General features: G+C 40.6%; 2 protein-coding genes across 4 annotated transcripts; one reads left to right on the top strand and one right to left on the bottom strand.

Moving 5' to 3' along the window:
- Positions 1-277: 277 nt before the first annotated feature.
- On the top strand, positions 278-11,635 carry LOC122972955. Its single transcript, XM_044340387.1, has 4 exons — positions 278-523; positions 1,769-2,423; positions 3,131-3,287; positions 3,708-11,635. Exons 2-4 carry the CDS (start codon positions 1,779-1,781, stop codon positions 10,811-10,813), a joined length of 7,908 nt encoding a protein of 2,635 aa, XP_044196322.1. The 5' UTR covers positions 278-523; positions 1,769-1,778; the 3' UTR covers positions 10,814-11,635.
- A 668-nt stretch (positions 11,636-12,303) lies between these two features.
- On the bottom strand, positions 12,304-24,509 carry LOC122972410 (protein MLP1 homolog). 3 transcript variants are annotated; one of them, XM_044339496.1, is made up of 10 exons: positions 24,437-24,509; positions 17,075-23,819; positions 16,883-16,985; positions 16,400-16,475; positions 16,210-16,318; positions 15,893-16,024; positions 14,940-15,029; positions 14,263-14,406; positions 13,984-14,168; positions 12,304-13,874 (listed from the first exon to the last, which is right to left on the bottom strand). In XM_044339496.1, exons 2-10 carry the CDS (start codon positions 23,816-23,818, stop codon positions 13,706-13,708), a joined length of 7,752 nt encoding a protein of 2,583 aa, XP_044195431.1. In that variant the 5' UTR covers position 23,819; positions 24,437-24,509; the 3' UTR covers positions 12,304-13,705. The 3 variants fall into 3 exon arrangements, with proteins under 3 accessions (XP_044195431.1, XP_044195432.1, XP_044195430.1); XM_044339497.1 differs by lacking the exon at positions 24,437-24,509 and adding an exon at positions 24,078-24,364 and having other exon boundaries at positions 16,210-16,315; XM_044339495.1 differs by lacking the exon at positions 24,437-24,509 and adding an exon at positions 24,078-24,363.
- Between the last annotated feature and the right edge of the window lie 2,289 nt (positions 24,510-26,798).

Raw genomic sequence — 26,798 nt, 5'->3', positions numbered from 1 at the left:
CTACCACTGATGGAGAAAATAATGCTCTCATTTTACAGGTTGTAAAACCTCCTGCAGGTGCAGTGTTTACTCTTATTTAAGTCTTAATATAATATTATAATAATATTATAATATAATATAAATAAGAAGAAAACACCATTGCAAAAACACCAGAATATGTTTGTTATTGTTGTGCAACAGGCTAAAGCTCTTTGTCTGCTCTTAGTCCTATTTATAAATGTGTTTTAGATCTATTTTAATGTAAAACTTATTAATAAATCTCAGGTCCTTAGTCCACCGCTTCAACTTGTTATGATCACTCTACTTGCATTTGTGTGACACACCTTTCTGAAGAGGATTTCCAAGCACTGCTCTTGCAGTGGAGATTAACTTTGAGCAAAGATTAAGCAAATTAACCATGATGGTGTCTCCCGAAATAAACTGTTGCTGTGCAGTTAGTTCAACGGCAGTCATGATGTAGAGCACGGAATAACATTTCATGGGACTTTTCAAAACAGTTGGGAATTTCAGGATGCTGACGTAGGTGAGTTCAATTTGAAATTCCAATTTTGAATCTGAATTTCTGTGTATTTGTTTACTTATTGAATTTATTTAACTTGTTTCCTGGTTGCAGGTATAGTAGGGAGTGAGTTATGTGCTACATTTACAGTGTTAGAAATATCATGTGGCCATAAAATGTTCACCAGATTTTGTTTTGGTTTTGTTTGCAAGCAATTATTATATCTAGTTTGTCTTAAATGTGAATAAAAATATAAAGTTGGTCTACTTACCAGAATAACAAATACTACTAACTACTTCTATTATCTACACTGACCAATAATACTAAGTAAAACATCTTAAATGTCTTTGATAATCTTTTAATACAAAAAATGTATTAAATGTATTATTAATGTATTAATAAAAAACATGTCTGGTTATTGCTTATTTATTTTTTCATGAGAAATTGAAAATTAAACAACAATTCAAAGTTTTAAATGTTTTCATTTAATCATGTTCAGACATGAGTTACTGATGTGATAGAAAATAGGGTTTCTGTTTACATAATACTGTTAGAAAATAGTGTAATATTTCTGATAACACTGACATAAAAGATATATTTTTCTCATACCTTGAGGATTATACTAAAATAACTGCTGGGTAATTACTGGAAAATGAGAATTATATGCCAAACACTTCTGTATTGTTTGTGAAACGCTTTGCAGTGTGTTGCTAATCAGGGTAATCAAATACTTAATCAAATAATTGAAGGTGCCATTCACGTGGCAGGTTTCCCAGAAGCCTGGTCAACTTACCTGATGGCTGCAGTTGTGCGAAGTAAACAACATATGTTTGTAAGACGTCATTCAGCTGTTTGCTGAATGACAGCTTGAACATGTTGTGTGTTGACCCAAGTGCAAAAGTCCAATGATGAGCAGTTGTCACTTTAGATCTTTTTATGATCATATACTTGCCAAACCTGTTTTAATCTTTTCATGATTATTTGTTGCATCGCTGACAGGAATTATACTATTTCCAGTATTACCTATTTCTTATACAGTATATTCAAAGCTGAACAAAACAAATGGAAGATTTCTGTGAAGGCTATTGTCTGTTGTAAAAAAAATGTGTTTTATGTGTAGAGGCGCCTTTAGAAATGTTCTAAAGTCAACACTACGTCTTGGATTTGAGATAAACATCAACTGAGAAGCTTATAGTGGACAAAAGAGGCTTCCTCAACATCCCTGCTTAATGTCTAATTCTTTACTTTGCTCTCTCTCTTCCCTTGCAGACAATAAGAGATGATGAATGAGACAGGGCTTCGGAGGATCCCCCCTGACCAGTCGTCAGGGAGTGGGCACACCTTTGGCACCGCACGCCACCCAAGCATCATTGACCCTATTCTATCCAAGCGAGTGTGCTTCTACAAAAGTGGAGATGCTCAATTCAATGGTCTGCGTATGGTCATCAACAACCGTACCTTTAAAACCTTCGATGCACTCCTAGACAGCCTGTCTAAAAAGGTTCCCCTGCCATTCGGGGTGAGGAACATCACCACCCCTCGTGGGGTTCATGCAATCTATACTTTGGATGAACTAGAGGATGGGAAATCCTACATCTGTTCTGACAACCGTAAGGTAAAACCTATCAACTTGGCGCTGGCCAGGAAGAAGCTGCCGCCCTGGTACCACGCCAGGCCTGCTAGCTCCCGTCGTCGGACTGTGCAGCAGGCCAGGTTTTTCCCCGGAAAGAACATCCATGGGCAGGAGCCGGTGGTTGTGCGCACACCAAAGAGGCTACTGGTTTTTCGCAATGGAGACCCCTCAGTCAAACACACTGTGCTGCTTCAAAAGAGGACTACACCCACATTTGAATCTATCCTGGAATATATTTCAGAGCTGATGCAGTTCCATGTGGTGAAATTACACACACCTGATGGCAGACGTGTGAGTGTTCTCTATCAATACAACACAAACTGTAAACCGCAGTAAATTTATGAGGAAAAAAGGATTTTTCAAGCACTTACAGACTGGTAAACTCCCAAAAAAAACACAATATATCTACCAAACCTCCTCTCCTCCTGAAGAAATCAAACAAAAACTGAAAGTCTGTGGGACAAATTAAAGGGCCTAATCTGTAATCTAAAAACACACTCAAGTATAGCCTCATCTAACAAACCCTGACCATTTTTACTGACTTTAATTGTAAAGACACAGGTGTATATTTTTTGTATTTTACTTCCCTAAAATGAACTGTTAACTGCAAGTGTGCACGTTTCTGGTTTTGGTAGCAGCATTATTGACCCATAAAGGACTTACTTGAACCTGCCTGTAATAACTGTCACATGAGGAGGGAAAGTGTTAAGCTTCTTAGGCAACTAACCGTAATACCTAGAACGGCATTCTGGGATACTACACTGTAAGGCTTTAGGTCGAGGATCTGTTGTAAATTGAAAGCCTCGTGGTATTTTAAGGTGCTATTTTATCAAATAATGCATCAATTTTAGACTTGTCATACACATACATGCATGTACAGAAATTCTCAATTATATTACTCCCTGAGATACTTAGAATAAAATGTTTTTTGTTTCTGTTGCTAATACAGTTAAATGCCATGAAAGTGACACATTTTTTTATTTATCTGTCTGCTGTAGGTGGATGGTCTCCCAGGCTTGATATTGTGCTCTGGGACCGTAGTGGCTGCAGGCCGGGAGCCTTTCCGGTCCGCAAACTACGATGCACAGAAATCACCAGCCCCAACACGGCTGTCTACCAACCGAACAGGTCTCAGAAGACTAAAGGCTTTAAACCGTACGTTTTCTAAAGAACTACCTTGCAATAACTTATTTAGTTAATTAAAATTACAAATTGATTGAGTGTCAGTCCAATAGGCCTTTATTCTTATGGCACACACAGAGCGTCTGCAGTAATCTACCTGCTCTCATGGGATGAAGATTGGGAAAGTGCTGAGACAATGATATTACGCATAATACCATAGATGACCTACATACACCGTCTATGTGGCTGCCGGCTATTGTTCTTCATGAGCTGTGAATACGTGTGCTATCTCTCTAACTTTTCTTTCTCTTTCTTCTCCCTTCATGCTTCTTGGGTATCCTCTAAAACCGCCTGCCTATTCTCTTCAATCATTGCCTCAAATCTTTGGACATTTCTTCTTCATTTTTCAACATTTTTTTTTTACCTGCTTGGCTTTTTTGACTAACTGAAAAGGTAAAAAGAAGTCACTATCATATTCATCGAAGTCAAGAAACTTCTCCCCCTCATCGGAGAGGTACATTGTGAATCGGATTCATAGCTCTATTGCGGAAAGTTCATATGACCTACCCAGTAACCCCACCAACTCCATTGAGTTGGAGTCAAGCCGTTTACTGGAGTCAGTCGCAGAAACGGAGGGTGACATCTGCCTTGGCGATGGAGGTGAGGGGCAGGGCTGTTTAATGCCCACTGAAGATGACATTGAGAAGTCCTTTCGGGTGAATGAGGATGGCAGCATGACAGTGGAGATGAAGGTGCGGTTGACAATTAAGGAAGAGGAAACCGTCCATTGGACCACCACCCTGACACGATCCAGTGTAGCCAATCAGCTTAATGCGGCCTGTTTACCAGCGCCTGAGCCAGAGAAGGAGATTTGCTCGCCTAACTCAAACTCACTGGATTTACAAAACTCAGTTGCCTCCATTGACACCATCAACAGGGACAAAACTACAGATGACAACGATGAGGATCCACCATCACTGGGTAGTGGAGCTTTCAGTGAAAATAGTAATGAAGAAGATAATATCAAAGTACAGACAAATGTGGCGTCCCCTAGGAGAGCTCAAACCCCAGGACACAAGCAAATTAGAAAAAAGCAAGCTTCTTTGGAGAGCATAAAATCAGTGACAGCAGACGGGATTCAAGAGGGTATGGTTGGCTCTTACTCGTACAGAGAACAAACAGAAAATAGAGCCATGACAGAGCAATACTGCATGGTCAAGCAGACCAGCACTAGACCAGTACCCAAACCCAGAAGACTTGGCTCTGTGGATGCCAAAACTATAAACAACAGAAATATATCCACATTCAATTCAGCTAGCAGGACTGAAATCCTGCAGACTGAATCCGGCGAGGAGGAGGTCACTGAAACTGTCTTACACATATATGAACAGCAGACCTGCCAGGATAATTTCCTTGCAAACTTTTATGCACATGAAGAATCTACATCTGGGATATATTTTTCTAGGCCAGCTACTTCGGAAACAGGACAGCTCTCCTCCAGTAATGAATTCGAACCCGAGCTCTGGAGACCCTCGACAGCTTCTGAGTCCATTAGCATCTGGAGGGCTGAGAGCATGTCAGTAACATCTGATTTAACCTTGCCGTCACTTAAGACCGGTGCGATTCAAGCAACAAATAGGCAGCAACAATTCCCAAAGTCCACTATTGGCAAAGAGAAGCCACAACAAAGAGAGGTTAATAAAGACAAGAGGATATCCCCGAAACCCAAAGTGATCAACAAACGCGTTCATCGTCTTATGACACCAGGCAAAAGGCGAAACAAAACTTCTGCAGAAGCAACTGAGAAACATAAGAAAGTGAAAACTTTCTCCAGCGCTGGATTCATTAAGAGAATTTATGGGAATAAATCAAAATCAGCAAAAAGCATGATGAAGCTTAAAAAGAGACCGACACAAGACGGAGATGGGGGTGTTAGAACAAAGACCTCACAATCATTGGACGACACAATAAAAGAACTAAACATACCATCACCACAAAAGATAAATATAAGTGAGACAGTTTCTCCTGAAATAAGCAGGCTGAATGTTTCTCCCATCGAGGTAAAGCAGCCACGGGGAATATTGGAACGTCAGACATCAATGCATCAAGAGAAAAAGAACAAAAATGAGTCTTATGATGTCAGCGAAAGCATGTCACTGCCTGCTTTTAACTCCTCCAGCTCTGTTACTAATGAATATGTAGAGAACTGGCTGGAGAAAGCCCATCTTAACCCCACTGCAGTTCTTCATGTGAAAACAGAAAATGGTATGTTTAGGGAGTCAGAAAATAATCGTGGGTTGAGCGCTGTTGCAGAGGAGGAAAAGTGTTGTGAGAAATTAGAAATGCAAACATGTCAAACTTTCACAACTGACCCACTGCCTGAGAATGTGCAAGGAACTTCAATCAAACAGAGAATCCAGTCCTTTGAAAACAAATCAGGTCCATCAGTGGAGAAAACTACAGTCACACAGCAAATTGCTCATAGTCATGCCATCTCTACAAATACAGACAACTGCAATAGTTTTGCTCAAAATAAGACAGAGGAAATAAAACCCCACTCGATTGGTATCTCCTCTGAAATAAATCCACTAACTAATACGGCCTCAACAGAAATACCATCAGGCAGTGAAGTGGAAAATAAATCAAGACCAATCAAAATCTCACTTCAAAAGGCAACACCTTACAATACACTTTCAATGGAACTACCACCTCCACCGTCACCATCGCCACCACCTGCTGAAAGCCCTGTTGAAAAACCAGAGCTATCAAATGCTGAACATTGCACGGTGGATGTACCTTCAGTGGCCAGCAGCCCATTATACAGGCTCTCATCAGTGAGCAGTCAAAAGTCAGATAGTCATCCATTATCAATCAGTCCTACATCTGACATGGCCGAATCACCCACTGACCACACAATGGAAATGACAACATCAAGTCAGACTGACGTTCCTCTCTCACTGAGGGAAGCACAACTACCAAAAACTGTCAAAAGGGCCCCATTGGTCAGTAATATATCTCTTGAAAGGAAAATGTCTCTCAGAAAGGCTTGTCTGGATAAATATACTTTATGTAGTGAAGCCACCATAGAAACAAGCACATCATCTATTCCCATCAACACAGTGGCTGATAATGTGCAGCCAAACGACATCTGTTCAACAGAGACACAACATCCAAGCAAAACCCAACCAGAAGAGACACAACAATCGATGTCAGATCTGATGAGCAGTCCATCATGTTGTACTTCTGCATCTCCAACTAGTGTAACATCTGAAGAGAAAATATCCTCAAACAGTATTTCTTCAAGTGAGACTCCAACACCAAGTAATCACCCATACATAGAGACAACACCATCAACACCATCAACACCATCAACACCATCAACTCAGGTATCATCACCTAAACCCTTGGTGAAAAAAGTAAAAATCATGAGCAGTCCGTCTCCAGAGAGGAACCCCCAAACAAATAATTTCTCCTCTGAACTTGCTAATAACTCTCCAAAACTAACATCATTACATAACCACCCTCTTGATGAAACTATGTCACCAAATATCGGAATACGAAAACAGGAAACACCAAATTCCAGCCCCTCTCCTGAGATAAAGCAGAAGCTTAATAAATCCAAGCAAAAGAAACCCTCTCCATATTCTCAAACTCTGGACATGGTGTCACCTCCTGTCAGACACAAGTCAAATAGAAAGTTGCTCTCCGGAAACCTCTCCTCAGACAGTGCATCAGAGTCTCCAACTAAGACACAAAGAAAAACGCCATCCAAAAGTAAGCATCACCAAACACAACAGTCAGTAAAATCAACTGCTGAGCCGGACAAAACGTCAGAAACATCTGATCAGAGTGATGACAATAAGGTGAACGAGACAGATGACCTTGCAAAAGCCTATCAAGATAAACCCATGACAGACACACAAATAATGCCACAGCCATTAAACATCGCAAACCAGCCAAACATGAAACCCGTGCTTCAGAAAATTTGCTACTCAATCAAAGCAATTAGACAAATCACACAGAACAAACGCCAATCATGTCTGGAAAAGTCCAACAGCTTGCCTGACTTCTCCTCTCATGTGGCCACAACATTTGGCTCATCATCTAAAGCTCTCCTTGCTTTCTTGTCCGTCATGACCCTAAAGGAAGGTATAACTAACCTAAATATGGATGAGCTGAATGTAAACAATGTCAGTTGTGCTGAGGCTTTAAAAATGATCGATTCCCTCAGAGAAATCGCCAGCATTGAAGATTCCCAGAAGTTAAAAACCAGTTTGTCTGATTTACAAAAGTCAGCTTCAAAACAGCTCCTGGAAAGTTGGAGGGGCTTTCAAGAATTTAGTGACAAATGCAAGAGTCGCAGCTCAACACCAAATTATTCGGAGAAAGAATTTTCCGAACAAGACTGTGGCATTGAGGAAAATGTTATTGATGAGATAATGGGTGAACTAGACATACCTGAGACACTTAAGGAGGAACTGGCTTCTCTTTCAGTGGATATCGGAAGTGAGAGTGACAATGAGGAAAAGACATCTTCCAGGATTATCGAAAAAGAGGAATCGTCACCAGATAAAAATAGTGATGCTGACATACTCCATCCCTCCACAAATGAGGCTGTTAATGTCAATAATGAAACTCAAGATGAGAAAGTTAATGTCGATGTGAGTTCCATCATTAAAAAATTCACAGACATTAGCCAGCTGAAACAATCCAACTTAGAGATAGCCAGTCAGAAAATTAAAAATGTGTCAGATGATTTAAAGCAGGTTCTAACTGACGAGGCATCTAAAGACGACAATGATGTGGCCAAATATCCACCACCAGATGAACATAATGATAAACAGATATCTGAGGAAAGGCAGCTTCACAGTCAAGAATCGTTTGCGAAAGAGAGCAGCGAGGACACGCAGACATGTAAGGATGTAGTGAATGAAGAAAATCAGGGGGCAGAAAAACAGCAGCAAGGCCACAATGAAGACACATCAAACCAAGAAAAGGAGAATATGACTGGCACCGACAGTTGTAGCTCTGAAGTAGAGGAGCAAGATACGGAGTGTGGGCAAAGTGAGGAAAGTATACATACTCCTGAGAATGAGCTTACCTATGATGATGAGTCAGGTTCAGATGACGAACGGCAGAAGATGTCAAGTGCCAATAAAGATTTAGAGCAGAAAGTGAGCTGTGAGGAAAGTGTATCTGAAGCTGGTCAACAACAAAGCTCAGAAGAGGAGCCAGAAGTTGAATGTGAGGAGATGAAACAGGAGAGCAGGGAAGGTGACTTATCCAACCCTGAAACTCACTTTGAACCAGCAAGCGCCGACTGCTATGTGGAACTGCATGCCAGCAGGAAGGGAAGCACCTCCAGCCCAAATAGTGAAAATCAGTCATTGTCAGAGGAAGAGCAATCAGAGGTTGAATGTGAGGAACCGAGCAACAATGATGCCTTGTCTGACCTTGCAAACCCAGAGAGTGAAACAGGCTGTATGGGACTGAATGCCAGTGCTAACAAAAGCGTGTGTAACTCAGACGTGGATGAGCCCTCTTCTTCAGAAGAAGAGCAGCCAGAGGTTGAATGTGACAAGCTGAGCAACAAAGATATCTTGTCTAACCCCACAAATCTGGCAAGTCAAACAGGCTGTATTGGACTGAATGCCAGTGCTGACGAAAGCACGTGTAATTCAGACATGGATGAGCCATCTCCTTTAGAGGAAGAGCAGCCAGAGGTCGAATGTAAGGAACTAAAGGTTATCGTTGAGGAAAGTTTGTCTGAACCTGAGGAAGAACAGGAGAGCATGGAGGAAGAAGAACACCTCGATGATCAGCAGGATCATGAGGAACAAATGAAAAAGTGTGAAGAGTTAAACTCTTGGAGAGAAGAGACAGAGGAGGAAAAGGTTACCTCAGAAGATGAGGACATTTATGCTGATAATACTGTAAAAGGAGATTTAAGCAATTTGATAGAAAATCAGGATTCATATATCATTAAAGACAGTGGTAGCTTGATAGAAGAGGAAAAGCATTATAGTTTTGAGGTAGAAGAGGACAGTGGCAATGACCACAGCAGCTGTGAAGAACATATAGAAGTAGAGCAACCAAAAGTCAAAGACAAACAAATCAGCAGCTCTACTGAGGAAGAATTAAGCTGCTATGACAAAGGGTCCAGCTCAGAGGAGGAACATGTCAATATGGACAGACACATAAAGGAGAGCTGTGCAGAACATCAAGAAACTCCTGCAATGGCAAAACCGCCTGAAGATGCAAACTGTGAAAAGGCTGTGGAAAATCTCAAGCATCAATCTGAAGTCATAATATCACAGTCGGTCGCAGAGAGGGTGAGTTTTCTGGAAAAGGTGGCTGCTGATACCCAGAAGAGAAAAACTGTTACAGAAAGTTCCACCGTCACATGTGTATCACAAAAAAATGTCCCTCTTATGTCACATATTGAGGAATTATCCTCTGAATCTCCCACATCTCAGCCAGCTCTCATCACCCAATCAGCCCCTCAGTCATCGTTATCTTTCAGCTACGATTGCGGTGGCGTTATAACCACAGAGCCCGAGGGCAGCAGGGTGAAGTCAATCAGAGAAATGTTCCTGGCAAAGAGTTCCACAGATACTCAGCCCGGGCAGAGACGTTTTCCGAGCCCGAACAGATCAGAGCTGCCCAAGTTAAGAGCACAGACGTCAGCTAGTGGCGGCTATCAGTCTCAGACTTCAAGCGAGCTGTCCAGTGGCGAGGATGATTCATCGCGGACACCCATCACTAAAGGCTTTGTGAGGAGAACAATTGAAAGGCTTTATGGCAAGAAGGATGCTAATATTGATGAGGTCTCAAGTGAAAGGCCTCCATCTGCACCCAAGCAGAAAAAGAAAGAACAGTCAAGCATTTTCTCTCCTTTCCACATAGCCAAAACGATGTCTGAGTTGTCTTACTTCAATTCCACTAATGCGCTGGACACCTTAACTGAAGCGACACGATGCATTGCTTTTAATGCACAAGTCGGGCCTGGAGACAGTGTCCCTATTGATAAAGGAAGATGGCTCTTAAAAGAGAACACACTGATGAGAAAGTCTGTTTCAGACCCAGTTGGAATAAACAAAAACTGTCCCAAAAATGAAGGAATGTGTGAGGATACAGAAGAGAGCACTCCATATTCCCTTTTCAGTACAAAGTCTGAACTGGAAGACACGAAAAAGTCATTTTCAAAAAAGTGTACCTACTTTTCTTTGCCCCACGCTAGTGACTCAGACGTGTGTCAGGATGACCTGAGTACTGCGAGCAAAGGCAGCGTGAATGGTGACAGTGTCACGGGGACAAAAGACAGTTCTGAGGACACCGCAACGCTGGCAGAGAGGAACGGCACACTGCCCGGTGTCGGTATTAGCGACTTTAAGATGAAAGATAACAAAGTGCACCCACTGATCGAGGTTCCGTCTGATGGTGAGGTTGTAGCAGTGCAGCCTGGGAAAGGTCAGGGTGTTGTCAACAGAAGGATTCAGGAGCCTGATGTGTTGGACTTGCTGTACAATTTTTGCGGCGAACACTGTCCCATCCTGTGAGGACATTTCATTTAGCGTTAAAAATAAATCACACAATCATAAATCAAGGACTAAGGACTTAATATGTCAAAATACATGTACATTGCTGGGCTACAGTATATTATCTTGTCTTTGGTGCCTACATTTTAATGTTGCCATAGCTATGGCATAATACACTATCATATGTCAACTCATTTGATCTCACTGCTGAATGTGTAACAATGGTTAAACCCTTCTTCAACCTTGATATTTCACCATGTGTGTTCAGAGCTTGTGATGCAGTTCATGCTCCATGATCAGTGTAAAATTAGTGAACATTATTGATTGTGTATTTGCCACGCACACACTCCAGAGCAGCTGTTTCCTTTTAAAGGTTGCCTGTCAACATAACAGGTACGCAGAGCATTACTGTAATCTTGTTTTAAAACTCTTAAAACAGATCAAGTCCCCCGCAGATGTCAACAAGGCAACAAGGCCAATCCCCCACTGCACCGAGCAAACGGGTCAGTTCGTGGTCGCAGCTGCGGTGGTTCGGCCTTCAGAGTTCAGGTCAAAACGGTGCTGTTTCTTTTCTAAACAGCCACAAAACAACTGAATTTGAAACAGGTTATATTAAGATTGTAGAAATTGTTAATAATTGATAAGTGTGACATTTGATTTAATATCGTTTTGTATATTTAAAAGTGTCTAAATTGTAAATATAAGTAAACATAGCTGAAGACATATTTAAGATAACCTGACCTTTATAAATAGGATAAGGAGTTTTATGGTTTACAATGTGGCAGCTGTGACAACTTTGTCTATTTAAATTTGTGTGTAAGAATAAAAGTGTGTATTTGCAAATGTTGTTTTTGTCTTTTATTTTTTTTTATCTAACTTCTTGGATCTAGACTAAATTCAGTCCAAATATTGATTCTTGGTTATATTAAACATGCTGTGCATTTTGTCTCACAAGGACATTCAGGCGATCGAGATCATCTTAGTGTGAGAGTAAGAGTCAAAAGGCCAAGGTGACCGTTGTTAAAGATACCTTAGGAGGCTCAGCTCAGTTGTTTTCTCCTACTGATCAGTATCAGATCTCCAATGAGGAGCGGAGACCTCTGTTTTCTCACTCTCTGCCTGAGGAAGTATCCGTGTTGTTCTAAGGTTGTTTTGTTTCTCAGAAGTTGCCATCGAGCTGGCCCGTGTTGTGACAGGAGCGTCGAGGAATGCGCTAAGAGGGGAGTGTTTACATCTGCAACTACAAAGAGAAAACAGCCAGACGTTTCCCACATTTGAACTTATATAGATACACGATCAGTAACTGTATTTCATAAAGACATTAGCAAGACTTATTCTGAAATGATAAAATAATTAAAATATCAAATTCTTACCACATTGGCCACAAGGTGTCACTGATGATCAACACAACAAAGTATGACTGAAGGGTCAGTACTAAATTTTACCTTTTATGGAATAATAAAAAGCACACACACTCACCTGATGAGTCTATCAAGAAAAAAAAGAGCAGGCATGTTTTAAAATGTTTATTATTTAAATAAATATTTACATAACAGCTTCGTATAAATCAAATTTCTTTTTCTTACACGACACGTCTTTCTAAAAGTAACTGCTTTAATTAAGAGAAAATAAGGGATGTATTACAATGATACTGTAAATCTGTGTGGTGACAGGCAGAAGTTCATCTCAACCCCTCATGTTGATCATTGAGCAAAAAAAAAAAACAAAAGTCCTGTTTTCACTGATAAAGGCTGACACCTGGATGATATGTTCCATCACTTTAATACCATTTAACACGAGCCTTAAGACCTTGCACATCTCTTATTATAAATTTTGTTATAGTATGCATAAATCTACATGATCATTTGATATACAGTTTAATTCGTTGTTACTAAGAAATAGGAGGATGACACTCTACACTAACTCAATAAAAAGTCATATGCTGCTTAGCAGAACATACGGCTAGAAAAAATAAAATCAACATTTTAAGTCACACATTATTCATTCAGGCACAAACAAAGCAATAGACAGCCTTGGTGAAATTAAAAGACATCTCTCATACAGTATAGGCTATAATGCCCTGCTAACTGGTGTACAGTATATGGCTCAGCTTGGAAAACGCAACGTTTCAGGCGAGGTGATCTAAAAACGTTAGAGCACACAAGTAATGCCCAAGCTACAGTTCTAACCCACATCTCTTCAATCAGGTTGTGACGCTTGTTGAAATGAGACCCTCTGATTAAAATCACCTTTTTTTTTTTTTTTTTTTAAAGGTGATTCAAATGTTACAATAAAACAAGACAGTGAAATCAAGGGGACAGGCGTGGAAAAGAGAGTCAAGACTGAACCGCTCAATGTAAATTGTGCAGTTGTGACCTTTAACGTTATCAATGACAGCATCACTGTGAAGAGATGAACATGAAAAAAAACCTCAATGTACACATGTACACGTAGTTTACTACATCATGTCGGTAAAAAAATATTACAGAATGGGGACAAAACTAGAAAATAACCATTTTATTTCATCTAATAACTTGATTTTATGCTTTTCAGAGATTAAAAAAAAACAATGAAATGCGCTTTGTTTTCTATTGCTGTCAGGTCATGCATGTATACTTCTAATAAATCCAAATTGTTTACTTAAAAAGGTATAAAGAAAATATTAGTTTTTTTTGCAAAATACTATGCAGGGAGGGATTAAAGGGTGAATTAATAATATTTTCCAACAACAGCTTGTTGTTTTCATCCTGAGATTTGAACCCATGTGTGTCCTCTCCAAGGAGAAATTTACAGTTTTTTTTTGTTTTGTTTTTTTTAATCGTTATGCGAGTAGAGAGTCTGTGTCAGACACTGTTTAGTGAGGGCAGGTCCCGGTGGTCAGTTAAATCCATCGTTACCTTTCCTGAAGACTTATCATACTGCATCCGTTTTGGGCTGGGAGGAGCGCGTTCCACTCACAAAGTTATAAACCAAAAACTGAGAAGTGCCAAAGTAATGTGTGGCAAAGAGTTTCCCGTCAGGAGTGGGGTCGGAGAAAGCGATCTCGTCTTTGCTCAGGTATGAACCGTATATGAAGTTGTTCCTGTGCAGAAAAAAAAACAAAACAAAACAAAAAAGAAAGTGTTTGTTATGTCCAACTTAATTTTAGGTGACACGATATCAAATCCAGGCGTGTCTGAAGACACACTGACCTGAGGCACTCTAGCAGGCGAGAGGCGATGCCCTGACGTCTCATCATGTTGACGACCCAGATGCGGCTGATGCCACAGATGGCTGGCTCCGGCGTGGTGGAGCAGCACCAAGCTCTCTGCCGTTCAAACATCACCTTCTCTCCCTCTGAGCCCTCCGGTACGGGCTCCTCGATCACCCTGTACCCCTGCGAGCAGCGACGGACAGATGGATAAGGCTCAGTATTATGTGAAAAAAAAAAATAGAAACTGATTAGACGATACCGGTGGGTCGTATCTCACCTCCTGAATGTGCTCTGCTATGAGGCATCCAGCAACTTTCTTGTCGTTGGAGATGAAGAGGAAGGTTTTGGTCTGAGAGGGACACTTGGTCTCCACCTGCTGGAAGCCGAGGTCATTGTCCACCATCTCCCTAATCTCCTCAACCTGAAGAACAACCAGTTATTGTATAGTCAAGAAAGAGGCCACAAATATTGCAATATAGCTGGGGGACATGTATTCAGATATTTAACTCCTGAACTGTTCTTCATTCTGGCAGTTAAACCTTATGACAATTGGACATGAGACAGTTTGAATGTGCTGATACTGCAGAATTGCCAACACTGTATACTGATACTGTCATTTCTGTGGGAAACTTATCATTAAAGTATCATCTTGTGAGTTAATTTCGGGATTCTGCATTTTATTGGCTTCAATTTGACTGCTGACAGTGTCGTCCTGCAAGTAAAAGGCTCTAAACAAGTTTGTATAAAGCATATTGGGAACATAGAACAATGCTGTTGTGTTTAAACATTCCTATTTTTCTCAACGGAGGCCGCAATTTCATTTCTTTCTGTTAGGCTCTAAAATGCAAGCACTCATTCCCTCGTTTAAATAGTTTAACCGTTTCTATTAAAGACATTTTTCTGTCATTAGTAATACCTTGATTAAAAGGCTAATTCCCTGTGAACACATCGTACCTTTTTCAGGGCATATTTGGGATCATCTGGCAGGACAAGAATGATCTTGCCGTCTGGATATTCTCCCAAGATTCTCTCTTTTTTCCATCCCTGAAAAAAACAAACAGTCAAAAGTGTTTATTTACAAAGGAAAACCCGTTTTCCCTGCCCTGATGACACACCCATGTTTCTTATTTCTATGTACAGTAACTGCCTGCATTTCAACGTTTCTAAATGACCATACTACATGTATTTAATACACTTTAATGCTACTTTTTTCAGCTACCGGTGTTTCATTCACATGGTTTTATATAATCTGTTCAATTGTTATTAAATTTGACACTTGTTTTGCTCTTATTATCATTTCTTCAGTCCTGCCTTCATCCAATCTACAGTATCAATCAAAGGTTTTGGCTGGTGCTCTATATAAAATGACTGAATTCTGCAAGTGAATTGGTGTATTCAACATAATTAAGTAGAAGCTACATAATACTGAGTTATAGCCCTATATGCAATCACAAAACTTGGCAAGAAAATGATCTATTCAGACAGATTCAGACAAACAGAGACTGTGGCATCCTGCCATGTATTTTTCTAATGGTGTGTGAAACTGAGAACAAACCTGTAAGAAAATGTGCTACACAGCCGATAGTGAGGAGAAATCTCAGTTATTTGCCACACACATAGGATTGTTCCCTGTAAATGATTCCTTCTTACTCTAAATATACATTTTCAGACACTCTTGGTCAGTTCATAGATAGTTATATATCCGAGCTGATGTTCTCATGTGTTCAAATGTACTAAACTGAACACTCACTAAGCACCGTAAAGCTCAAATAAACTACACATTACATGCTTTGTGTGAATGATCAGTATGTTCAGAATAAATGAATGGAGACGCTGCTGCATTGCCCCGATGAGTCAATACCGAAAGACGAATAACAGCCGTGCAATTTAAGGAAACCTCCTCTCACCACGTATTTGACAGCGCTGATGAACTGGTTGTGGAAGAGTAAATGTTGAGATTCATCTTCAGGGTTGGCAGCAGAGTAGAGCATCCCACACACACTGCAGGCCACTGCTCCAAAATGCTTCTGTCCTGCATCCTGTGAGACAAAGGAAACAGCAGATCACTCCTCATGTGTAAATACATACTTCTAATACAGTATTACTTGCTACCACTGTGTATGCTAACAGGCAGATGCTCCAAAACCTGATGATAGGGTGATTGCCTGAGATGCAGAGGAGACCTGAATTTAAATTGAGGAAGTAAATGAACTGATTTACTTACAATAATAGTTTGAGTGCCATCTTTGTCAGCCTCTCTTAGTTTCTTGACTTCTTTTTGCAGACACGCATCAGAGAGAGGAGTCCCACCATCTTGCGGATTCGCTGCTCTGCTGTGATACAAACACACATCGGATTACAACAGGTTTCTATTGCTACAAGGCAAAACATGTCAAATAAGAGAAACTTCTCACTCTTGACAAGGCTTTTCTGATGTCTTCTCAGCTGTCTTGACTGTTTCTGTCCCTGGAGAGGGAACAACACCAGTGACTGTAAGAAAAAATAAGATTCTTATACACTGAGAAAATCTTGTACAAGCAGAAAGGTTAAGGTGCTGAAAAAAAAACTTAATGTCAGAAACAACTATTTGTAATTTAACAACTATCTTTTTTCAGCTTTAATTGTGCTGTCATGTAACTACTGTGAACAATTTAGATTTATCAAGAGAAAATATTAAATGAAGTCATCTTGACAATTATTATCAAAATTTATGTTACAGAGTGTTTTTCAGACATAGTGCGCGGTTGTTTTTCTCCAATTTAACAAAACAAATATTAACAAAAGCTTAAGAGATGAGAATAAACGCTAAAATATATCCTGAGGACTGAACTTGTCCAACATTTAGTAATGTGACTACAAAAGTAAATACATCTCAGTAAAGTCAAATAAATACATACCTGCAGGCTTTTCTTTACACTGCTGTGTGCCATCAGACACATTCAAGCTTTCTTTAGAGGGAAGGGAAGATGTAGGAGCTGATGAAAGTAAACCGGCTGTATCCTGGGTAGAAGAAGAGAGAGGGGATAAGTACCATCTGTATTCAGCAATGCTTTTGGTGACACACACTAAGGGATTTAGCTTTGAGTTACCTTGCATCTTCTTTCTTCTGATGATGGGGGATTTGGGGTTTTCTGAGGTATTGAAGAAACAGCAGGCTTTTTCTCAGATGTGGTTGAACCGGCAGGCTGAGCTGCTGTTGGAGTTGACTGCTTTAACTGAGCTGCACCAGCAGCAGTCCTTAACTGGGGTGAAGCAGAAGCAGCAGGCTTGTACTGACCTGGAGCTGAAGCAGCTTTGGACTGAGGTGTTGTTAAAACAGGAGACTTCAGATGAGGTTTTGCTAAAGGAGCTGGTTTTGATGAAGCTGCAGCTGAGGCCTTTGACTGGGGCGTTGCTGCGACGGCAAGCTTTGATTGTGGATTGGCAGGCTTTGACTGAGTGGTGGTTGAAACAGTGAGCTTTGACTGACCTGAGATCTGTCCAGCAGGGGTGGTCTGAGTTTTGAGTTTTGCCTGGTTGGCAAGCTGTGATGAAACTGTGGATTTTGAGGGAAGCATGGGTTTAGACTGAGCTGTGGGTTTTGACTGAGGGTTGGGTCGTGCAGGCCTAGACTGTGGAGAGGGCTTTGTTGGAGCTACTGGTAATGGGTCATCATCTAGTTCAAAATCATCAGGGGAATACTTGGGCCTTGGTCTGTATGGCTTATACTCGACTTCAGGCTTCGTCTTCTGAGCATTAAGTCCGTTGGGCATGGGAGGGGGTACTGCTGGGAGGCTCCTCCTGGCTGATGATCTGGTAACTTTTGGGGAGGGACCCGGAGGAGGGGCTGCTTTAGGAGTCTGAGCCTTACTTTGCCTTGTAGTTTTAGGGGTTTCAGCTTTAGGAGGTCCAGTTTTAGAGGTTTCAGTTTTGCTAGGTTCAGTTTTGGGAGTTTCTGTTTTAGGGGGTTCAGTTTTACTGACTTCAGCCTTAGGAGTCTCAACTTTGGGAGCCTCGGCTTTGGGTGTTGCAGGTTTGCTACTGGAGGTGGGACTTGGGAGAGGTGTTTTAGATGGACTGGCTACAGGTGGAGGATCTGTTGTCACAGGACTCACTGAAACTGGAGAGGGTGCAAACAGCGGCGGCTGCCAATCCATGTCTGAAAACATCTGATTTGCTTGGTCAGACTTCAGTTTCTTTACACGTGCCCACGACATTTTCTCTCTCTGCAGTTCAACCTGTCTCAGTCTTTGATATCTAGTTAGCTTCTTTTTCTCATGGACCTTGAGGGGCACTGAAACCTGTGTGATGAAGAAACGCCTCTTTTGAGGCTCTGCGGTACGCTTGGCTTCGGGTGAATCAGCTGTCGAGGGCTGGGCTGCTGATGCCTCTTCGTCAGGTGTCACTGATGTCACTGAAGCAGAGCACCCTTCTGGTCCGGCAGGAGTGGGAACATCAACAGTTTCTACTTCCTGTGTGGTAACAGGTGGGCTTTCCTTCTTGCTGGCTTCACCTTTGGCTGCCACTGCTGCTGCTTGTTTTTCTTCCTCTATCCTCTTTAGCAGCATGCTGTCTGTGGCAATGTCCTCTGCGATTTCCTGACACAGGGCTAAGAGGTTCAGCTGCTGTCTGTTTGCTGTTCTCTTAGAAGCTGCGGCCTTTTGTTCAGCTAAGGCTGCCAGACGGGCTTTGGTTCTTGCCTGCGTATTCATTTCTTGCTTCTTGGGTTTTTCTTCCTCCTGTCCCTTTTTATCATCTTCAATCTTGTCAGCTGTGTTGTTTTGCTTTAAGAGGGTCCCATGAGTGTCATCTTTATTTTTCTCATTAACCTTTTCCTCTGGCTTTTTAAGAGGGGCTGCTTCAGTTGTTTCCTGGGGTTTTTCTATTATTATAGTATCACTATCTTCGTCATTCTCTTCCTCTGCTACTACAATCTCACGACCAATCTCTATATCCTCCAGAATTTGCACTTGATGCAGATCCAAGTTACCCTCAACATTCTCTGTCACCAGATCATTACAGTCTTCATTCGTGCCTTGAGCGTGAGAGTGTGCCATGTCCATGTCTGTGGTATTAACATCCATCATGTCAGATGGCAGTTGCTGGTAATCGGCAGAATTATGAAAAACTTGAACACTTTCTTCTAAAGGCAGCGCAGTTGAAGATTCTGTCCCGATCCTGGTGTTTTCATCCCCACCTGAATTGGTCACTGTAGCATCTTTGACCTCATCAGTTGTTTGACACTGCTGCACTTCTGCCTCGGGGCGGAAGCTTTGTTGGGAACCATTCAAGACCCTTTGATTTTCCACATCACCCACCAATGCACTGTCTGGATTCACCTGTTCTGAAAGAGAGTCTGACAAACCCGATTCGGCTGCAGCTTGAGTGACGATATCAAAGGGGATTTCACTTTCCGGGACTGGTTCTAAGATCACGTACTCCTCAGACGTACTATCTGGTATCTCAACTGCAGCGATGGCTGTAGTTGTTGTCACCGTGACATCTGCAACCTCGCGACGTCCAGTCTCCTCTTGCAGCTGTTCGGAACACTCTGTGGCGTTGACGCTTCCTGGAAACCCATTCCTTTCACTTTTTTCCATTGCACCTTCTGACTGGCCAACTGGCGTGCTGATATCATCGCTAGAGCTGATCACTGCGACCTGTTTCACATCCACAGTGGCGCTACTCTGCTCCAACTGTGCAGAGACAGAACGCTCTGGTACACAGATGGTTTGGACCTCCATTTCAATCACTGCTTGGCTGCCTGAGACACACATTTCTTCTTTAACCGTTTCCAGTCGTAGATTACCAGTTCCTCTGTTTTCTTCATTAGCAGATGTGGCTTCCTTTACCTGCTGGGTCTCTGTGCTCTGAATGTCCAGTAATGACACACCATCATGTTTCTCCAACGCTGTACAAACCTCCCCATCTTCATTACTTTCTGGACTACTAATAGGCTCATACACTATCTGGTTTTCATGAAGCTCAACCCCTGACTGATTAACCGTCTTACTCTGCTCTTCTGTGTCTTGAATTACAATATCAACATCATCTGGTTGGCCACAAACAAAAACTACTACTTCATTGCTTCCAGTTCCTTCTCTTTGTCCTTCAATATTACTGACCGTTTTCACAGACGAATCTGTGGAAACGATTGAAGCTTCTTCTTTGACCTCATTAATCACTCGCCCCCCTGTTTCCTCTTCTAAGGCAGAACCTACCCTTTCTATTGATCCAATTCTTACGTCCATATCCTCTTGGAAATCGACAGCACCAGGGTCTGTCTCTGGCTTATTTTCATCTTCTTTATTTTCTGAACTAACCATAAGAAGAGGTTTCTGAATTTCATTCGACAAGGCCATAGTGTGTTCATTGACTTCCTCCGTCTCATGGTTCTGTTGTCCTACTGTCTCCTCTGGCGTTGCAGTAGTCTCCATATTTATTTGAACCTGTGGAACATCAACACATTCTTTGTCTTCATCCTCCTTCCTCTCACAACTCATTTGCTCGTTTTGAGTTTCCATGTCTGTAGTGAGTTCACTGACCTCCTGGCTTCCCTGGATTTGTATTTCCGCTGTAGATGCTGGATTAGAAATGTCCTCTGGTGTTGCTGTTGTTTGCATATCCATTTCTATTTGATTTACAGTAGCAGTGATATCTTCCTTCCTTTCCTTACTCTCAGTAGAAGCCATGATTAAGCCTTTTTCAACTTCAGCGTCTGTGATGGATTCACTGACCTCCTGAACTTTCTGGCTTTGCATGTTCACTGTAGATGTAGAATCAGAAATCTTCTCTGCTGTTGTTTCTATTTGACTCTCTGTGGCACTCACACATCGTGTGGTAACCTTGTTGTCATTATACTCACTTGAGGGAATAATTAGACCCTCTTGAACTTCAGATAAGTCTGCTGCAGGTTCAGTGAGTTCTTGGCTCTCCTGACTTTGTATTTCCACTGTATGGGCCAGGTTAGCAAACGCTGGTGTTGATGTAGTCTGTATTTCTGATTTGATCTGATTCTCTGGTGCAGTTGGACATTCATCGTTCACCTTGTCTTCTTTTTCTATATTTTGAGAATTTTCAATTGCAACCTCTGAACCTATTTTCTGACTTTGTATTTCCACTATAGGGAGCAGATTAGAAATCTCTGGTGTTGATGTAGTGTGCATTTCCAAAGTGATTTGATTCCGTGGTACAGACACATATTCAGAGTTCATCTTTTCCATATTTTGAGATTTTTCAGGCATAAGATCTTCATGAACCTCAAGTGGTATGTCCGTGTTGTGTTCACTGACTTCCTGGTTCTGCTGGCTTTGCATTTCAACTGTCGGTGCCAAGATAGAAATCTCCCCTGTTCTTGTCTGCATGTCCACTTCTATTTGGCTTTCCTGACTTCGTATTTCCTCTGACGGGGCTGGATTAGAAGTCTCTGACGTCTGTGAGGCCTGCATGTCAATTTCGATTTGACTCTCCGGTGCAGTCACAGATTCAAAGTTGTTTTCATTTTCTGTAATTGTAGAACTGTCAACCTTCTGATCCTCATGAAATTCAGTACATACATCTGTGGTATGTTCACTGACTTCCTGGATATTCTGACTTTGTGTTTCCACTGTAGGCCCTATGTTAGAAATCTCCTCTCTTGTAGTCTGCATGTCTACTTTTATTTGCTTCTCAGGAGCAGCGACACTTTCAGGAGGAATCCTGTCTTCATCTTCGCTGCGCTTACATCGTGCAGTCACTGAATCTTTTTGTACTTTATCAGATAAGACTGAGGTGGGTTCACTCACTTCTGGGCTCCCCTGGCTTTGTACTTCCATCTTTGATGCCATGATAGTCTGAATTTCCATTTCATTTTGAATCTCAGATCCAGTAGCACATTTAAAGTTTCCCTTGTCTTCTTTTTCTTTATTTTCAGCATTTCCAACCACTTGTATTTCCACTGCTGGGGCTCGATTAGAAATCTCTGATGTCAGTGTAGTTTGCATTTCCATTTTGATTTGACTCTCAGGTACACTAGCACACTTAAAGTTCATGTTGTCTTCATTTTCCTTAATTTTAGAATTTTCAACCACGTGATCTTCATGAAATTCTCTTGATAAGTCTGTGGTAGGTTCACTGACCACTTGATTCTTCTGTCTTTGTATTTCCAGTGAAGAGGCAGGATTTGAAATCTCCTCTGTTGTCGCTGAAGCCTGCGTATGTGCTGTGGCATATTCAAAGTTCGTCTCTTCTTTTCCCATACTTGTAGAACTTGAAACCTTCACACCTTTTTTAACCTCAGCAGGAATTACTGTAGTGTCATTAAATTTTTGGCTGGTGGGTGTCGACATTTCAGTACAGCTTTCATTTGTCTTGGCTATCACCTCTTGAGTGCCATGGCTCAATTGCACTTCAACCAAAGATCCAGGACCGGCAGCAGACTGAGCAGACAGGAATTCAGCTCCTTTTCTTTCACTTTCCTCCAGCTGTTCTTCTGACTTTCTAACTATTTTGTTCACACCATCACATGAATTGGTAATTGTGTCTGGCACTTGGTCAGATTTTGATTCCTTCTTGAATGTTACTTGAATTTTGACACTGAGGTCTGTCTGACTCTCTGGGTTATGACTTGGTGTGGAGTTTGTTTCGTTTGACAGCCCTTGATATACACCTACATCACAGACACTGGCTGCTTCGATCTCTCCCTTTATTTCATGCTGACTTTCCTCAGTTTTACATTTTATAGCCAGCCCAGAGCCAGAAACTGTGGTCTCTCTTGTTTCAGTTTCACTGCTCTGATATGTCAGACTTCCTGGTGTGCAATCACAGTCTGCTTTTTCGTCTGTCTGGTCTTCACGCACTTCATAGCACTGATTCACCTCTCCACTACTAGAACATATTGTTTCCGCTGATGATGGTAGTGTTTCATTATCTAAACCCTTTTGGCTTTTGATGGACTCTGCAACATCTTTCTTGTTTTCATTTACTTCTATACTGCACTCTGCCTCAGTGAAAGAGTCTAATACCGGTCTAGATGATGCCAGTGTTTCCTTATCTATAAGTTTTTGGCTTTCTAAATTTTTGAATTCCTTATGTTTACTTTCTTCAGCTGCACATTCTAATTTGATGCTAGCTTCCGTGCTCCCTGTTTCAGAGACTAAAGCTTCCTTTGACTCTGTCTTTGTAACGTTATCTGAATTTTCTTGTCTCTGTATTTCAGTGTTAGGCTCTGGAGATTGTTTGTTCTCGTTCTGAATAGCTTCATCCATGTTTTGAATGCCTAGTAAATCTGAGAATCTACCATAATTATGGTCCATCTGTACAGGGTCGCTGGGTGAGGGTGATAACTCTTGGCTCGTCTCTTGTGGGTCAGAAGGTGACTCTTCAGCCTTGCGCTTAGCTCGGACTCGGTTTGAATATTTTCTAATGCAGCGGGCCTTGTCTCCGTCATCCCTCTCTCTAAAGAGGTCAGTCTTACTACCATCACTACTTAAATCCTCATCGGACTCTGTGGAGGCTGTCCGCTTAAGGGACGCTTTGGAGAGAGCTTTCTGTGAGGGAGCTTCTCCGCAGGAGGCACTTGTGGCTTTCAGGAGCTTGGCTTTTTTGACAGGTGGATCTGAAATGGTTTTGCTGGAATCCTTTGGAGGGGAACTGTGTATGGATGACTTGGCTGGTTTGTTTCCCCCTTCTGCTGAAGCAGACAGTTTCTTCTTGGTCCGAGGGGCTGCTGTCGTATCTTGCATATTTCCTGTTTTAAGGGACTTATTGTTGGCAGCTGATGCTGTTTTAGAATGCAGAGCCTCTCCGTCCTCGTCCAACTTCCTCATCTTGGGCTGAGAATCATGAGGGGATGATCCTCTCTTTGAGGCTGGCATTCTGTCAAAACATTGGACATAATGAAATGATATTAGGCTGGACAACAGAACACATGCAACTTCATTAAATTAATTAATAAAACTGGCTCTTATCTGCAGTTTCTCCTCTTTGATTTACTAAGAAAACGTGTTTAAGTTCTCCTGAACTGACAACATGCATTCAAAAAAACATAGATCCATATCCAATAAGTAAATTCAAGATAAGTACTATAAAAGTACTGACTATAATCCTTTTTCCAAAAGCTTCAACAGTACTAACCTGGTTTTCCTAAAAGCAACAAGGCTGGCTAACACTGGACGTAAACACTGATAAATCACTGTTAAACTGTAGCCACACAATGTACGGATTAGATTTAATCGCTTCAATCATTATCATTATCGAATATCTTATTGCTCGTCGGACTTCACCGGAGATTGTTGACAGTAGGAGTTTGTGCAGACAGTCAGAAATGGTCAGTTAGCTAGCTGAGATGGGAGCTAACGCTAGCAGCAGCCAACTCGCAACAAATGAGCGAAAACAACGGCCGGACAGACAAACGTCAGGCTTTACACAGTAGTCCTAACGATATAAGTTTCAGCGAGAAGAAAAAAGGCAAGATATTCGTCAATGAAACTCACTTTGATGTTTTCTTTTTCAACAACAGCTGTTTTTTTTCCTGTGAATAAAAATTAACTGTACTTCCGGAGGAAAACGGCGGATATGACGTTGAGCCCTCCAGGCCACACTCAGCGTTATTTTTTTTTCCCACCCGGATTCTGCGAAGACCCGCCCTACTCTGCCTCTGATTGGATTTGACGCTGATATTCTTTCCCTAACCCAACCATCTCACGGCTCATGCCTAAATCTAACCAATCTAAACAAAGAAGTTAACAAGTACTAGCCAATCAGAGGCAGAGGAGGGCGGGTCTTCTCGGAATGCGGGTGGGAAAAAAGATAAGGCCCACACATAAACTAAAAAAAACAAAAATAAAGGAAGCTTCCTTCTAACATATACATAGATTTTACTTAGCTAAGATATATATTTTTTTAAATTCTGAAAAACATATTGATTGAAGTTGTACGTTTTGTTGTAGCTCCCTTGAGACTGCTGTTCACTTATTTTGGCCCTTTTGTGAGACTCTTTGAGAATAACGTGCCTTTATCAACGGCCATTGATGAACATTTTATATTATTTTGGAAACATATACATATACACACACACACACACACACACACACACACACACACACACACACACACACACATATATATATATATATATATATATATATATACACACACATATATACACATATTCCAATTGTTTTCACAAAGGAGGTCAAACAGTACATTGGTTCAATTCAATTTTCCTCTAATCCAAAGGCTGTAAAAACTATGAATGTCTGTTTTTTGTTTAAAATCTTTTTATGAACTGTAACTCCCCCTAGCTCAGTTTATCTGTTTTTGTTTTTTTACTTTTCTTCTGTAAAACAGAAGATCAATATATGATTTGCTGCATATGATCGTTTAGTGGAGGAGGAAATTGTAACTGGTTTTTATGTCAATAAAGAAGTAAAAACAAAGTTGTAGTTTTTTTTAACTTATGACAAACAAGAAAAGTGTGCACACACTGATGTATTATGAAGAATCATTTTCTGTGTCCCCTGATTGACTTTATGTTGTCCTTCATTGTTATTATTGTTTACTTATTGTATTTGAATATTATTTGATTATGATGTAAGATATTATGAGTGTTAAATATTACTATCACTTATAATTTATTTAATTTTATCTTATATTTTATTTACTTGACATATAATTATGTTTTGCAAAACAATACAAGAATGCACATTTCGATTTAAATGCTGAATGTCTACATGTTCATGATGTTCTATAAAAAATATCTAGGTTGTAGATTTGAGGATTTTAACTTTATTTACTTGTCAGGGACAAACAATACACACATAATAGATTAAACTGACTGATATAGTTGTGATGTATTTCCAGACTGAGCCAAATTTTCATCTGCAGTTTGTGGACAGGTTGTTTTTAAGTTCAAAATACAGGCAAAAGGCAAATATTGTATGTAATGTGTACGTATAGAGAATAGCAATATTAGACATTTACATATCAGAATCAGGTTTATTGGCCAAGTATGTTTACACATACAATGAATTTTACTCCGGTTTCTAGAGGCTCTCAGTGTACTTACACACAACAATGTTCAGGACGATAACACAAGGACATACAGCCAAAACAAGGACAACAAAGTCAAACAAAGATAATTAAACATAAATGTGTCACTATTATGTACAAACAAGTACGTGAAAAAATTTTTAAAAACATACATATTGAAACAACAAATTGACAACAACATACAATGTCAATATAGAGATAAAATAAAGGTTTTTGTAGAGCAAAGGTGTTTAAGAGTTTGAGGAGTGCTGGAATAAATATTGAATTGGTAAATGTGATAAGTTACTTTATATAAATACTGTGGGTGCATGTACAGTATATAAAGTACAGCTATGCTTATAGACAGACAGATTCTTGTTTGTCCATAGTTGTCCAAGTACCATAACTTGCCAAGTGTCTCAGTTTCACTGTAAATGTACTTTGTCCGAGTGATGAATGTTTATTATTGGTATCACACATTCACTTTGATCACATTGACATTTCTATATAATCTAAAATTGGCCTAATTAAACTTTGTTGCATTTAATTTTTGTTTTTCAGGGAATGTTTTGAGTCAGTTATGATAATCACATTTGCATTTACTGTATATTTAATTTTGCAAATGTGTTTTCAACTATATATTCATACTAAAGGTAATGCAAAAGCTTAAACCGGCTAATGTAATGGAATTTTCTTTCACTTTGGATTCATTATTTTATGAAATGTTACTGTGTATGTGTCTTTATATTTTTACAAAAAATTCAAAGCCTTTTAATAAATGAAGTTATTCTTGGCACAGTACTTTTTATGTCACATTTCAACCGA

This window comes from Thunnus albacares, chromosome 21 (assembly GCF_914725855.1).
Source record: "Thunnus albacares chromosome 21, fThuAlb1.1, whole genome shotgun sequence".
In the NCBI taxonomy this organism is placed as follows: Eukaryota; Metazoa; Chordata; class Actinopteri; order Scombriformes; family Scombridae; genus Thunnus; species Thunnus albacares.
The sequence above is the reverse complement of the archived record's forward strand: the minus strand, read 5'-3'. Positions and strand labels throughout refer to the sequence as shown.